Here is a 16538-nt window from a genome sequence, read left to right as displayed (position 1 = left end):
AGAGATTTCCTCTATTTTCCTGTTATACCTTTAAGAGGGGAACTGAAGGAAAATCTCTCAAACTGCAAAAAAATCCAGTAAAAGTGTTTTAAATAATTCTCCCTGATGTCAGATCTCAGATTAGCTCAGCAATTTGAACATCCTCATTCATCAGACATCACTCCAGCCATTTAGGCATCAAGCACTGGTATGTGGTTAGTGGCACATGTTCCCCTTGCCCCAGGCGAATCCAGGAGGCAGATAACCATATCAATAGGGTAATCATTAATATTACCTTCTAAATTTACAAAAACATCTAAAAAACAATCTATTGCAGTATTTCTCAACCAGGATTCCATGGAACCTTAGGATTCATTTAGAGGTTGCTAGGGGCTCCTTGAATAAAGATCAGTTTGTGCCTCTCAGGTCAGTTTTATTAACACCAATGGTCTTTTTGGCTTTGTATAATGGTAACATTCTTCCCAATGGCTAGCAATGTAAGAGGCATTCTTCCCACTGACCACTAATGTACTGTAAACTGTGGATATAGTAATCATAGAAAGGCTTCCCTAAGACCTGAAATTTATTTCGAAGGGTTCCTCTATATCAGGGGTTTCAAACTCTGGCCCCCTATGTGCTTTTTTTTTGGCCCCAAAGGAATCCTAAATATGAATTGCAGCTGGCCCGCTGCTGCATTAGGATACCGCTGCTACAATTCCTGGCATCATTTGCATCTATAGACCTGCGGCCTCTCTGCCTATGCATGGCCCGGCATTGGACTGTAATATAGCTGCAAATAATGCCGGTAATTGAAGTAGAGGCATCACTCACATCTATTGATCAGCCGCCCCTCTGCCTATGCGTGGCCCCGCATTGGACTGTTTTATAGACGCAGTGAATTATAGTAGTAGCGGTGCTTTTTCAGTTTCAAGTTTTGGCCCATGGTGTATTTAGGTTTGACACCCGATCTATATTAAACAAGTTGAGAAAGTCTGATTTATTGTGTATTGAAGCCCTAACACAGTATAACAGGTGATAGATGTATATAAATTTGTACATTGTACTCTCTACATAGTGTGGTACATAGGTGTGAGTAACCCGAGGCCGCACAGCTGTCAGTTCTGCCCTGACGACACATGGCAACCCGGGCGGAGCACAGGAAGCAGCATGCTCTGCCTCTGCAGTCATCTGTCGCACTGACCTCTCAACTTACGCTGCCAGCCAATGGGATGGACGCACGCTGTGCGCGTCGCTCCTGTGGCCCCGCCCCTTCCGTCTCTGGGACGCCGGCTCTAGAACGTGCCTGGGAGACCCTGGAAGCCCCGTGCCGTTGCTCAGCATTCCCGGGAGTGACACGTGACTCGGAGCGGAGGTGAGGCGCCGGGTTTAACCCGTGACTAGAAGCAGCACCGGGAGCTGTGACCACGTGTCAGGAGTGCTGGGAAGAGCCTTAGCGATGACTGTGACTCATTCATTGAATGGTGGCCATTCCTTATTGCTGTGTCAGATGTTGGTGTAGTCAGTCAGCAGCAATTGTGAATCCCTTGGGCATCCTATTCAGAAAGGAATGGCAGCTCCAATGTTGTAGGTCGGGTGGGGGTCTTACTAACCTCCACAATGTCAGCCAGTAATAGGCCCAGCCAAGCTTCTCTTGTAGTAGTGATGTGCAGTATGAGACAACTTATCAATAAAGAGGAACTAAGCTAAAAACTGCCAAAAAAATACACTTCCCTTCAATAGTGCAGGCCAGTCTGATTCATGCGGGGGTGTCTTTTTTTTCTGGGTTCTTCTTCTTACAACACCCGACCCAGTCGCAAGATTGGGTAACATAGGATAAAAAAAAATTGCGGATCTCACTGCGCATGCATGAGATCGGCAAATTCTTTTTCCCCACAAAAAGGCTCCTTCTGCACATCTATGAGATGCTCGGGCATGCGCAGAAGGAGCAACCAAGAGCCTCCCGGGATGTATGACGTAGGTATACTGGGAGGCTTTGCACTTCCATTCATTCTCAGATTTTTTTTTAAAAAGGGCGTTGAAAAAAAAAAAAAAACAGAATTCTTAATATTCTGAGTTTAGGTATGCTTTAATGAAGGGTCAGGGGAAGATATTCAGTGTGCAGAAGATTGTTTATTCTCTTTCACATGGCACACACAGTGTAAACCTTGTTACTAAGAAGACAATTTTTGGTTGCCCCTAGCAACACATGAGCGTCTTCATTTCTGTAGTTGAAGAGTTAAAGTGGAACTAAACCCAGGGCAGTTCACCTGTCACATAACCATACATCATCCTGACACATGCAAGGATCAGTCCATCCTTCTGGAGGTTTCCTGAGTTGGGTCCTGTGTCGTCCTGGAATCCTCTTTCATGCCGGTGAAGAGGAAGCGCCGGGTACCCCAATCTTCTTTGCCCTTCTTCTGCCTACGTCACACGATCTCACACTGCGTAGACACAAGAAGGGGTGACATGAGGTGGGGGGGATAAAAGAGTGCCCTGCTTGGTTTCTTTTTTCCTACTGAAGAAAGAAGATTTTTCAGTGCATGCCTGAGATCAGTCATTGGCAGAAGAAGCAACCAGAAGCCTCCTGAGATGCAAATAAAAAGAAGGTAATTTTTTCCTTACATAAAAGGGTTGTCCACCCTTTTATGTAAGGTAAATATTCTAGTTAAGGTCTGCTTTAAAAACTGAACTTTTTGTTACACTTATAAAGATAATGTTACTATCACAGTGCTGGTATCTCATGTTTTCCATTTTTTGCTGACCTAAAGTGACCCACCCTACCCCTCCACAGATCCATACGAACCTCAAACAGCATTACAGTCAATAGTGGGAGAATTCGGGTTATGACAGCTCTGCTCCCCTGATTGCCCTTGCAACCCCTTACTAGTTGTATGTGTTCTTGGATAGAGTCCTGTGTTCCTGGATGGAGAAACTATCCAGAAATATGGATAGTGCTTCCTGATTGGCTGAGGAAATCTTTCCTCAGCCAATCGGAGAGCACTAGAGGTTTTGAATGGGGAGACTTAGAGGCTTGAATGGAGAGAGGTAAATTAACCTCTAGTGCCGCGGATCGCACACTGTACACAATGAATGCTGGCTGCAGCCGCACTCATTGAAAGATCCCGGGCACTAGAGGTTTAATGGGGACAAGTTTCCCCAATCATTCACCTCTAGTGCTCTGTGATTGGAAGGGGAAAGGAAAATCCTGATGACGCTTGAGCTGTCATCAGGGTTTACCTTTCCTCAGCCCATCACAGAACACTAGAAGTGATAAATGGGGAAACTTGTTCCCATTTAACCTCTAGGGCCGGGGGATCCCACACTGAAAGGACATCCTGTCATTGTGGGATAACCTGTAAAAAAATAAGTTAGTTACACAAATCACACACATTCAATAAATACCTTTTACTATTACTTTTTACACACAAATTTGTGCCGTCGAATCCCGTGTTTTTCAGGTCGGGTCTATCCGAATTCGAACAGCCATATTCGGGTAAAATATAAGGACAACCCGAATTCGAACACCAACACTAGTGTTGAGCACAGCATCCTTGCCAGTTATGGCACATACTTAGCTTGTGCTGTCACCCTGCAGCAATGACAACTCCAGGACCTGTCATCAACACATTGGAGAATCCCGCCATCTATGCTGCCGACTTCACGGTGGAGTTTTGAGAATATAACAATTTTCCTCAGCCATTGGATGACCACTAGTGATTTAGCTCCCATGCATGCACAGCAGCCATATTGTCTCCAGCAGCTGGCTGGGTGTGTGCCACCTCTGTATACATAGCCAGGCTCTACGCTACATAGCACATGTTCTGGTTGGTGTAGAGCTTAAAAGGCCACCTTGAGCCAATCAATGTTTCTTTTGTCATTAGTGATTTTTTTTTTGTTTTCTGAGTTTAGGTTATGAGTCCCCTGTAAAGCTGACCTCACACTACGGTCTGATTGCATGATATATTTTAGCTGGCTTCACATTTTGCAGTCTGGTTGTACTATCTCTTTAGGTTTTATCAACAACAGTGTAATGTAAAGAACCACCTAATTGGATGGTTGTTGGTAAATCTATAGGAGATTGCAGTGTGTGGACCCAGATCCCATTTTGAATTTAGGTTCTGCCAGAAAGTCCAGGTAAATCTGTACAAACAAAATATAACACGCATTGTCTGATTTTAATGGCAGCCTGTGGCTTTCCTGCAGTTATTGGAACTGTAGCTCCTAGAAGTGTTACAGAACGTTTTTGTGTTACTCGTACCAGTCATCCCCCACTCATCGATTCTTCCAGTACAGATTATACATCAAAAGCTATTAATTTGGGATCCCATGGGGGCTTCTTCTTTACAGACTAACCTATAAATCCTGATGAAGGTGATATCCTCAGCACGCTGAACCTTTACTAAACATTAGGCGTCACATAGCAGAGGTGTTTTAGGGTTCTGGCTTATGTCTTGTTCTGGCTCCATCGTTATATCCAATCCTTGTTTGGCTTTGATTGTAAACTACGAATGCCTGCCACTGCAAGTAAACTCGTGGGATAAAACTGAAGAATCAGCTGCAAGGAAATGTAATGCAATTCTGCAAAAAAAAAAAAAAATAAACCAAACATTTGTGAAACACAAATAAAACATGCTATTTCAAAAATCACTTTGAGTGTATGATTGTTTGCTTTTCATTCATAACACGGTGCAGCACAGGAGAACACTGCTGCGGATTCAGCCTTGGCAGCCTCTCACACACGAAGCTGTCAGTTGGCCATATTGATGGCATCAGGTGTCACATTTAGAAAGTGACTCCTCAGCATATTTGCTGTAGGGCTGCGTTCCTCCGGTATTCTTAGCCTGTAGGGTGTCTGTCCTTTCAGTTTGCAGATTGGTTTGAAGAAACCAGTAGTAGAAATGAGGTTCATTTAACTGTGAATTAAGTGTGGTGGAGTGGACTCATTGGTGTCTTTTTTGATAAGGCTGTAATGTGATGTAGCCATGGCTCCAAAAAAGGTATAATTATTAATCCCATGCATTAATATCAGTTTACTGTCTTGAGGCATAATGAGTTTTTTTTGGCTTACGTTTTAGATGCCTCCTAAGAAAGCAGATGATGGACCAAAACAGCATCCTATAATTGGACGATTCGGGACCTCTCTGAAGATTGGTATAGTTGGATTACCTAATGTAGGGTGAGTAAATTGCAGTCTCAGTTGATCATTTGAGCAGTATTTCTTTTAATAAGATTGAAAGGTTTCAGCTGTAGTGGTAAACAATGCATACAAGATTTTTGGCTCTTGACATTACCGAGGGACCACTTCTAAAAATCAGTATATGTAATGTTACAAAAGACTTTTGGAGTGTGACATTTGTATGATAGTTGGACAAATCCAACAGAACCAGGGACATGTTACGGTTAAAGATCAGGGTTATTCCAGTCCATTTAATAATCAGTGACTGAGGTTTGCACAAACACAAAGGGGCTGCAGGTCAGACAGTAGAAGGTTAGAATTTGATATTGGGCACCACATTTAGCATTTTAGGATGATTGAAAGTTCTAAGCTGTAAAACATGCATTTCATGCAGTTAAGAGGCACCTTCGGCGGTCACCCTAACTTTAGGAAACTGAAATTAGCTGGAAGTATTTAATGCACGTCAGATGTTGCCAGAGATCCCAGATTGACAAATAATGTTAAATTATATTTTAGTCACACCTTGATCATGTGACCATCATCTTATGTCTCTATTTACCATTAGTGCACTGATCAGTAAATAAGAGGAATGGTAGTGCTGCGGTATGTGGATCGGAAGATAGGTGTGTGTGGAATTGTACTCACAGTGGTCCTGGAATTTAGGCACCTTCAGCTTTCTGCAGTCCGCTTCATAATCTGTCTGTGTTCCCCAGCATGATTGCAGTGGTTAATGTTAACAGCTGTGTGCACTGATCCTAATGTCAGAGCTTGTCAATGAAGGTGTTATTATTAGTGTTGCAAGGCACAGCCACATAAAGGAGAAGTGTTACTGATTAGGGCTTATAGGCTACTTATTGTGTGAAATCCCTAAAACCTTTTTTTAGTGTAGTTTCTGTTACAAAGAAACCTAAAGTGAACCTTTAATGAAAGACACATTGACGATAATAATGCTGACCTCTCTTGATAGTTGCTTGTCTTTTTGATATTCAGTATTTTTTGGTATGACCTCAGGAATTTTTACATTGAAGGAATTCTGTCCTTTCTTAGACTATGTAGATCTGCATAGCGTAGTGGTTCAAGGTTGGGTAGTCAGAAATTACTGGATGGTGTAACAGCCAGGCATTTAACATTTTCAGAGGATGCTGTATTTTCACTGATGATTGGTTTATTTTTTTGGGATCTGTCCATAAAAAAATTTTGGAGCTGTTAATGCTGGCTTTTAAGGTGCTTTTCTTTCTCCTGTCATTCTTGTCTTTTCTTCACTACTTTTAGTTGGTGTTAACACCACAACATGTCATTGTGCCTAGGTTGTAGGATTGTAGCACAGGTGTGTTACATGGAAGTTTTTATTGGTAACCTGGAACAGGTGTGTGTATGGGATTCCTGACCCCTGTGGGGCCTGTGCTTGTTTGCTTATTTAGGATCCCCCTATAATCTTATGATTCTCTTTGTACTCTTTAACCCCCCTGGCGGTATTCCCAAATGTGACTCGGAGTAGGGGGGGGGGGGACATGCAAAAGAAAAAAAAGCCGTAACCCCGAGGCACACTAAGGGTAGCTAAAAACAATCTAAAAAACACACTTACCTTGCCTCATCGCGTCCCCTAGCGTCCTACCCAACAAATCTCATCCTCAGGGGGCGTCCTCTTCTGATCTTCAGCTGGCGAGTGCAGTGATGATCCCCGGTGTTTCTGCGGTATCTGCATGCGGGCGGGAGGCACTGCGGGAAACTTAAATAATTTTGTATTGGATTCAATACAAAATAGCTGTATTGAATCCAATACAAAGAAATCTTACAGTTTTAAGTATTTTATGCACCCTTGTTTTAACACTTTTTTTTTGTTTAAAGTTTATTATTAAATGTATTACATATTGGAATATTTCAGTGAGTTATGCCTAAGAATTAAAGGCCTACAATGTAAAATACATTTCCATGCAAAACAATGTAACGCTTTTTGCGTAAAAAAAAAACTGACAGATTTAGAATGCCGGGGGGGTTAAAGCTGTATGGTCACATTATCGTGTGGTGTTTATAATTGAGCATCTATAGTTCACTTGTATAGGATGTAATCTCACATGGTTTCTGCAGTATGAGATTTGCAAAAAGAATAGAATGTTTACTTAGCAATAAAAGTTTATTTATCTTAGTAAATAAAATCAGTTTATTTAAAATTCTGAATCATATGCAAAGAAAATCATAATAAACACCGTTTAACCTATTCACCTTGCTTAGTGAACCGTTTCTTTTCCTTTTAGTAAATCAAGCACAATGTTTGATCCTTACCCCTTAGTCTCAGTATGATTTTATTTATGGTTATTTTAGAGCTTGATGAGGTTTTTAGTTTGCTTACACCTTTATGTATAGCCCATGCCATCCTCTATAATTGTCCCTCACTTAAAATATTTAACTTTTTGCAGCTGCAGTAATTGCAGCATTGGCATAGTTCTGGGCATCCAGCCAAGTACAATGTTGATTATTTTGCATGACATTGTCTTTCTTTTCTTGTAGATAATGTTACCCACAGTAACTTGCCTTCAATGAACAGAGGCACATACTTGGGTTTATTTAAAAAAAAAAAATCCATCTGCGCTTGTTCCTACAGCCCATTTGCTCTGTGGCTGGCATACCAGTTGGACCTTAAAGTATATCTGAAAGCTCATGTCTTGTAGTTATGCTATGCCATTCACAAGCCTCAAAAACTAAAAGGAAATTTTCTTTATTTCCAAATCAAAATGCTTATTCTTTAGTGTCTTTATACACCTTTCGTCTAAACATTAGCCCACAGAGGGTGGGTTTCAGTAGCAGATATAATGATGCTAATCCAGCAAGCAGAGGCAAACTGTATGTGCACATGCTGCAATTTAACCAGACCTAGTAACTGTGTGTGTGTTTTTATTGTTTTTTAAAAAGTTTTCAGTAATTCAATAATTAACAAAACGGTAAAGATTAAATGCAAAGCAGAGCTTGTCTCTCTTTATACCATTCTTATCCTAATATGCGAGACCAGACAGCAGCATGAATGTGTAAGCCTCTGCAACCAATATTAAGCATTTTTGTTGCTCCTATGTTTTGTGCTTTTAATCTTCATCCCCTACACTGGATTTGTTGGATTATTAATGATCACTAAGAGAGTTTAGTTTGTAAGCACATGTTCAGATCTGGAAAATTTGAGGACTGATCTGGACTTTATGAACAACTGCATCTCCTACCTCATCATCACCTTTCATCATATGTGTATATCATTTTATTACAGAGCTTTTTTATTTTCAGATCCAACAAATTGTCATGGTCATTACAAGCCCAAACGATGGTATCTCATTACCTTAATGGAATCCAGCTACAAGAAAGCTTGAGACCATCATTATAGATATTCATAAAGGCATCTAAGGTGTACATTACTGCAGGAAAGGAAAAGTTAAAGCGTACCTAAACTCACAATTTTCACTTTACATAAAAGGGTAGACAACCCTTTAATGTAAAGAAAAAATTCAGTTTGTAGAGGCGAAAACAGCGGCGCCCGGAGGGCCGGCCCGACCCGACGCGGGACCCGATGAAAAAGACTTCGGGAGGGATCGGACTGCCCTGCGGGATTGAAGGTAAGTGTATTTTTTGTGTTTTGGGGGATTTTGGCTTTAGTTCCTCCTTAAAGTGGACCAGAAGTCAAAAAATTTACTATGATTTTATTTTAAAAGATTTACATAATGGTAATTGTGCCTAAGTTGTACCCTAAAAAGAAAAAAAATTGCCTTTTCATATAAAAAACAAAAAAAACTTTATTATGGCATTGCTTTTAGTGTCCAGCTTTTAGTGTCCAGTTTCTCATTAGTAAAGCAGTCTAGTTATGTTTGAAAGCTCGGTGATACAGAAAATTTAGCGAGCACTTTTAATAAGGTATTTTTTATGGTTATTGGGAGTGCTGTAATGTAACTAAGAAATACTTTTACTTTTGGTATTTTTCTAGGGGATGAAGGAAATTGAGTGGTAATGGCTGTTTGATGGTAATTGGCTTTATTATAAACTTGTGCTGAAAAAGTTGTCCCTTCAAGCTCATAAACTGAAATCCTCATTCATTTTAACAGGAAATCAACTTTCTTTAATGTGTTGACTAAAAGCCAAGCTGCTGCTGAGAACTTTCCTTTTTGCACCATTAATCCAAATGAGAGCCGGGTGCCCATCCCAGATGACAGATTTGACTTCCTGTGTCAACAACACAAGCCAGCAAGGTATGGATTTCCCCCATTTTCTAAAGATATTTATGGTTTAAAGATTTAGGACTAAATGCTCATGATTGGAAAAAAACAATTATAATCATGCAGTGTTTCTTATGAAAATGTGAATTTGCCCCGTAATTTAGCTTTTTATTGATGTTTTTGACTTTTCTACTTCAGAGTTGCAGTCAATAGGTCTCCTAGAGCAGCGGTCGCCAACTGTTGGTCTGCGAGAGCAGGCATAAAATTTAAAAGTAACTTGTTACTGTGGGAATCCCCTCTAACACTTTGCCAGGACTAGTGAGTTTTATAGCCCAAAGCACTTAGGTTGTCCTTGTTAAACATTTATAAAGCAGTGAATCTGACATTCCTCAAATATATTTATTAAACATTGTCGTCAGTTACTTCCATTGACAACACATGTACCTGGAAGTTTCTTCACCAGGGAATGTTTAGGGAATGATATGTATTGTATTTTTGCAGGGTTTAGTCACACATGTGGGGGTCAAAATCTAGGGTGTTTTCAACTTAAAAAAATTAAAACAAATATGATATTTTCCTATAACACTTTTGTTTGTTTATTCTAAAGCAAAGTTCCAGCATTTCTCAATGTGGTGGATATAGCTGGCCTTGTCAAAGGGGCCAGTGCCGGGCAAGGCTTGGGGAATGCGTTTTTGTCCCACATCAGTGCCTGTGACGGGATCTTTCATCTAACACGTAAGTGTCATCTCATTACAGACATATAAATGTAAGCAAATGTTAAAAAGAGTGCATGTGTTCTGTTCTCCAAACATGATTTGCAGATAGAGATTTGTATGTCATATGTGATTCTTGTTGTAAACTACATCCTCTCGTGTTATAAGGAAAGCTTTTTTTTTTTTTTTTTTTTTAATTAGCTTGAAAATGAGGAAGATGGATGAAAGGAAAACTTTTTATGATCTGTGTTGCTGCAAAGATCATTCGTATTGTTTCCAGTGACAGGAGAACAAATATTACAATGATTCTTCCCAGGCAACAATAAGCTAAAGGCTGCCTAGATTGCAATGGGGGCATTGAAATCTAGGAATAGGTTTTCTTTATATAAGTTTGTGACCACATTTGATATAGAAAAACTGTTACTACTCTAAGAAGCAGATTACCAATACAAGTAATATTCTTCTTTTCCATAATATTTGTTTATGGATGTGTTTATAAGTAAGTAATCGCAGTATTTAGCAGAAAGTCAATGTAAATTTGATTTGAAAAGAATATTATTATTAGTTTCCTAATAGTAAAGGCTTAGTAATAGTAATGTTTGGTTTATTAAAGACAACTGAAACATGTCTTTAGTCATGTGATCCTTGCATCCAGTCACCTTGTTAGACACCTGCGCCTCGATATACAAACGCTGCATTAAAAAAAAAATGCATACATGGGGAACTGTTAATAAATATGTATGTGTGTGTGTGTGTGTATATATATATATATATATATATATATATACATACATACATACATACCTGGTTCACACCCAGTTATTACCCAAGGCACCTTGGTGAAGCTGACATATTTGGGTTTTCCTACTCTTTGCTGGCGCACGGGTAGGGAAATGAAAAGCATGTCAGTAGACGTTAGTGTTTGATGTAGTCAGGCGCCACTTTTAAAAATCCCTATCAATATTATATATACACTGTATTGTTTGTAGTCACTCAGAGTTTTTACAAAGCATTTTTTTCATTGCTTGTAATTTCTGTTAATAATTGTTGTATGGTCAGTGCATAAGGGTGTGGTAAGTGATTCAGATTCCCCCACCCTAATAATTTGTTTGCAGTAGTTAGCTGGTTGTGCCATTGCTGTCACTAAAAACTACTGCTAGAATATAAATCTTCAGCGTTATTGGAGGCTAGCCCGTAAATTTTGCAGTAGTTTTAGCGGCTGGTTGAATATTTGAGAATTTCACCATTAAAGCAGAACTAAACTCTATTTATACTCGCCTGTCCCCATTCCGTCACAGGCGGTGCCATCTTCCTTCTTGGCTTCCTTTTTTCTGATCTTAAGCCATCTTGATTGGCTGGGCCAGGATAATGTAACATCTGTGCACCTCATTCAGTCCTGGTAACCGTAGGGAAGTTGGCATGTGCCAGGATTCCCAGAAAACAACGCTGAGCTGTTTATGCCTTTTCAGCCAGGCAAGACAATGCCTTTTACCCCACTAGTAGTAAATTCCTTGCTTGGCATTCCCTTTTCTGAGCCTTAATGGACAATAAAAGCTCTGGCATTTGACAGGTAAATGACTGGCTAGGTTTGATGCTGGAAGGACATGGGGCAAATTCTGGACTTGGAGAGAAAATAAAGCGCCAAGTTTTCACTGAGAGTATATAATTATAACTGAATCTGCTGCAAAATATCTTTTAAAAGCTCTTCTTGTTGATGTAAAGAAGTTAGGATTAATATTAGAACACTTTAACCCCCTTAGCATTCTAATTCTGTCAGTTTGTTGATGCAAAAAGTGATCCTAATTTCTTTGCATAGAAATTTTTGTTTTTTATTGAGGGTAATTCTTAGGATTAACTCCCGGGTATGATAATTATATTTATTTATTATATTAGAATCATAAATTATTTAATACATAATTATAAATAATAATTTAAAAAAATAATGAAATAGACAACAATGTAATCTTAAAATAAAATATAAAATTAAAAATGTACTTTTATTTTTATTTCATGTTGTGTGGTGTTTTTTTAACTGTAAAAAACATTTAACAGCAGATTACATTGTACACTGCTTTTAAATTTCCCTCCCAGACACACCCCCAATACATCACCACTCGCGTCACCCGGAAGATGTCACATCCTCCCGGGTGATGCCAGTGGGAATGTCCCGCCCGCCTCACACAGATGATGCTGCTGCTCTACATCTCCAGGGAGATGCAAAGCACAATGCAATGTGAAGCACAATGCAGAAGGTCTGCATTGTGCTTTGCATCTCACTGCTGATGCGAGCAGTGACGTGGCAGGGACCTGGGTAGTATTTAAAAGCAGATTACTCGGGGGCAAAGGTAAGGGTGGGCTTGTAAAGTAACCCCGAAAGTGACTTGGAATTACCGCTTTTTGCATGTAAAATCCACCCAGAGTCACACTCGGGATTACCGCTAGGGGGGGGGGGGGGTTAATACCTTTTTGACCTTTTTACTTGGTGCAACCCTTTAAGTACTTAAGACTTCAGCGAACCCCTACTATAATATAATTACTATATCCACAGTACATTATCATTGTGGTAAGTGGGAAGAATACCTCTTATGTTACTGACCATTGGGAACAATGGCCCCCCTACGGATACCCAAACAACATCACTGATGACCTGAGAGGCACAAATTGCTCGTTGTTCAAGGAACCCCTAACAACCTTAGGAGAAAGCCTAGTTGAAAAACATTTTTTTAGTGTGAAAAAGCATATTAGTAATAAATCTTTACATTTTTAATATGTGATTTCTGATTAGGAGAAGCAGAGCACGTTTGCCCTAGCAGACTATCCTTCTATCATTAATATACCCTCCCAGTTTTTCTGATTATTGATTTACATTGAAGAGGGTGGAATCAATTAACAGGATTTACTGTTGCAGTGGATGAAGTTGTTCTGGACAAGAGGTGCTGCAAAATCCCCATTGTAATTGCTATGTTATTGAAAACTAAAATCTTTCACTATTTAAATGACTTGAGTTAATATGTCTTCTTCAATGCATGTTTTCAAGTTACTAGACTGATACATTGTAAATATCCCTGAATGATATAAAAGAAGTTTCATGTCAAAAATTAATCTAATCCACTCTCTTTATTGGTCTTCAGTATTGGAATAATTGCAAAAATTTTTATTTCTTCTGTTTTTATTTGGTGAAACAATCTACCTGGTAAACAGCAGCTTTATAATATTGTTTCCCGCAAGCATTTACTGCAAGCCTTGACTATAGTTAGTATGCCTTCTTTCAGCTGCTTTTTTCTTGTGGATAGTTGTGCAGGTTACATGATATGCACTATTATTAGCTGGATGGATTGGCCGTCGTGACATGGTTCTGAGAGCAGCGCCACTTAATGTTCACCTTTCGAAGATCAGATTATGCAAAATGCATTAAGACATGCGTAAATGTGTCATTTCTAGAGAGCACAAGGTGCTTGACAATCAGCTACTATATATACATAGACAGTCTGATTTTAGCTGTCATGGGGCCATGTTACTCTGCAGCTTGCTGACAGGAGACGGGACAGACCTCCCTTTCTATAATCCTATAAACTCCATGCTGCGTCTACACTACTGTGCGTCTTTTGAGAGGAGTAATAATATTGCACCTTTAGTATTTTCATTTACTTTTGGTTTGGTACCTATCGGTGATTCCTACTTTTTGTTCACCGGTTAAAGCTGAACTCCAGGCCCCATTGGGAAGCTGAAAAATGCGTAGCCTTAAATTACAATAATTACTGTAGTTTAGTGGTTCAGGTTTCTTTCTTGTTTTTAATAATAAATTCATTTTCAGTAATGAGTATTTTCATTTCTTTGGAAAAGAGAATGTTTCAAAATAACAAAAAAAAAGGTAATACAAAAGATACCTAACTATGTAGGGTTCCAAACCACAGGGTGCTTGAGAAAGCTTGGCTTTCTAAATGTTGTTAATTCATAAAGGTAATTTACAAAACATATATGTAAACTATCGTATCTGCTGAAGGAGTTTTATTCCCATTAAGGCATTTGTGTAATTTATACAACTACCAGACAGCACAGCCATGGCCTACTGTATTAGAAACAAACCTTAAAATAGTTTCACCTCCCTACCCACTGTCTGCTCATTGAACAGTAAAGGAACAGCAACACCCTACTCCTCTTCGCATGTTCCAGATCAGCACTGCCATCACTGTACATACAGAAAGTGCCTGGCTGGCTTCTAATGCAGATATTCAGACAACAAAACATGTGCGGGGCTCATAGGCTGGCACATTGGGCACCTAAATGGGACCTATGCACTGTGTGGTGTATAGCAAAAATGTGGTAGCATATGTATTGGCAAATTCACATTTTTAATTCATTCAAGTAAATGCCAGTCTTCTTGCAGAGTTGCTGGAACTTTTTGCCCAGATATTTGAGACAAGTGTTGACAGGCTGCTTGAAGGTTATTTGGTTACATAAAAGGAATTGCAGCACTTTTTTTTCTATTGGCATGCCAATGCAAGGTAAAGCTTTTCTGTGCTTTGTGTTGGGGAAAAGATGGTACTTGTTGAATTTTTGGTGTATTGTTTGCCCATTTAAACTGATTTATAGTTACAATAGACGGCCCTAACGCTGCACACACTATAACGCATATGTTAGCATGCTGCAACTGAATGCCTGAATTGCTGCGAGTGGTCCTGTGGCCCTTGAAAGTGAAACTCACTTTCATCCCACAATTTATCTTCCGAGTTCTAAATGGAAAGTTTTAACTAAATAAGAGTGCCTGGCTTTTAGTGAGAGGAATTCTGCATCCCCTGCACCCATGTAAACGTATTGCCAGATGTGAATGCATAAATATGTAGGAAAATGTTCTCCGTGTTGTTTTATCATGGCCAAATAAATTTTCAGAAAGCAAATATCCTATCCAGCGATATAGCGGAATTTTCAGTCCTCAGAGCATTTATAGAGGAAAAACAAGTAAATGGCATCTGAAATCTACTTCAATCTGCTTAAAAAGCCGGCTTTGTTGTGATGTTACAGACTTCAGTAAGCAGGCTTACTCTGTGTTTGCTCTCTTTTAGTGATTTCAATGCTATCTTTATTTAGTTTGGGAGAAAGAGATTTACAGTAGTGGCAGTTATGAAATGATTGTTGCTCTCTTTATATCCTATTTTCTCCCTAGGAGCTGGCATGCAGTGCTGCTTCCTTTACTATAATATAGTGTCTTACTTTATCAGAGCCTTTATATTAAGAATTGCATGCTGCTAAGCTATTTGAGTTGGTTTTTTATGTTTTTTTCATGGCAAAGTATGGAAAGCAGATCTTGTTTGTCAGGATGATGCATTGCCTATTACAGCACTTGTAAAGGCAGTGAATACAAATAATCTGTTTTTAGTATTTGATGCTGTAAATGGTGGAAAGAGTTTGCTCCAGCCCTCATTACCATGTCTAGATACATTTAAGGGGATGTATCAAGTATACCTGAAAAATCACCCAGGGAAGATGCAACCAAAAGGCATGCTGAGAAGTTTGAATGTTATATATGCATTTCATCTTTGCTTCCTCAAGGTAAATAGGGGCGACTGCCACTGTTAAGGAGGGGAACTGTTGCAGTGAAAGAGAGTAAGTTATTGTCTTTGAACGTCGGTGATCCAGCCCACTAGTGTCTACTATTTAGCTAAGCTTAGTGCATTTGATAGGACCATTTCGATTTTGGTTGTCTTGAATTGTTGGGTTGTACCAGTTTGCCCAACTTCACGCTAATGTCTATTAGCCTGTCATAAGTTGTCCTCAAGCCGTGTATAAGGGGCCTCCAGCAAGGAAATGTTTCCACTGAAAAAAATAGGCTCCCACCTACAAAGCACTATTAGAAAAATTCCTTCAATACTCTCTTCCCAGTACAGATCTTTCTGGTTAGATATAGGTGGTAGTCTCAAGGTACATAGTAGTGACTGTCACTGTTGAAAAGAGGGTTTGGTCGCTGTGAAAAAATGTTAAATATGGATGAAGGTGTATGGTGACTTTTTGCAGGGGTTTAATGACTAATTCAGGTAATTTCTTGATCTTTTTAAAATTGGGGAACCTTTGAGATAACTTCCAGGTCTTCAGGGAACCTCTGCTATAATTTAACCACAGGTCACAGTATCTTAACCTTGGTGGCCAGTGTGAAGAATGTCACCCTCACAGATAGCCAAAAAGATTGTTTGTGTCCCTTGAACTGACCTAAAAGACACAAACTGCTCATTGCTTAAGGAACCTCTAGCAACATCAGGGGGAACTGGTCTAAGTAGTTATTGTCTTTGAAAGTCTATGATCCAGCCTACTGGTGTCTACCAATAACCTTAAAAAGGTTTTAGTGGATTTGGCCACTCAACGCTTGGAATCTGTTGTCCTGAGAGTGGTTGGATTGTACCAGCATGTCTAACCTAGCTCTAATGTCTATAGCAGCCTCATGCTGCCATGCTATGCTGTCATCAAGAGAGTGGCTGATCCAACTAA

General features: G+C 39.5%; 1 protein-coding gene and 1 long non-coding RNA gene across 5 annotated transcripts in view; one reads left to right on the top strand and one right to left on the bottom strand.

Moving 5' to 3' along the window:
- Positions 1 to 1197: 1197 nt before the first annotated feature.
- OLA1 (Obg like ATPase 1) overlaps positions 1198 to 16538 on the top strand; it is a 103630-nt gene continuing 88289 nt past the window's right edge. Inside the window, exons 1-4 of one of the 3 annotated variants that reach the window (XM_072418358.1) lie at positions 1198 to 1351; positions 5055 to 5155; positions 9235 to 9378; positions 9953 to 10080. In XM_072418358.1, the coding sequence (XP_072274459.1) occupies positions 5055 to 5155; positions 9235 to 9378; positions 9953 to 10080 (373 nt within the window). In that variant the 5' untranslated portion in view covers positions 1198 to 1351. Of the gene's footprint in view, positions 1352 to 4843; positions 4977 to 5054; positions 5156 to 9234; positions 9379 to 9952; positions 10081 to 16538 lie in introns of those variants that run through there. The other 2 variants (XM_072418357.1, XM_072418355.1) reach the window with 2 other exon arrangements.
- Positions 2200 to 5896, bottom strand: LOC140335606 (uncharacterized). Of its 2 annotated transcripts, none has more exons than XR_011921735.1 (3): positions 5801 to 5896; positions 4333 to 4557; positions 2200 to 2420 (listed from the first exon to the last, which is right to left on the bottom strand). It is a non-coding gene; the product is annotated as an uncharacterized lncRNA (long non-coding RNA). The 2 variants fall into 2 exon arrangements; XR_011921734.1 differs by lacking the exon at positions 5801 to 5896 and adding an exon at positions 5048 to 5145.

The sequence above is a fragment of the Pyxicephalus adspersus genome, chromosome 7 (genome assembly GCF_032062135.1).
Source record: "Pyxicephalus adspersus chromosome 7, UCB_Pads_2.0, whole genome shotgun sequence".
Lineage (NCBI taxonomy): Eukaryota > Metazoa > Chordata > Amphibia > Anura > Pyxicephalidae > Pyxicephalus > Pyxicephalus adspersus.
The sequence above is the reverse complement of the archived record's forward strand: the minus strand, read 5'-3'. Positions and strand labels throughout refer to the sequence as shown.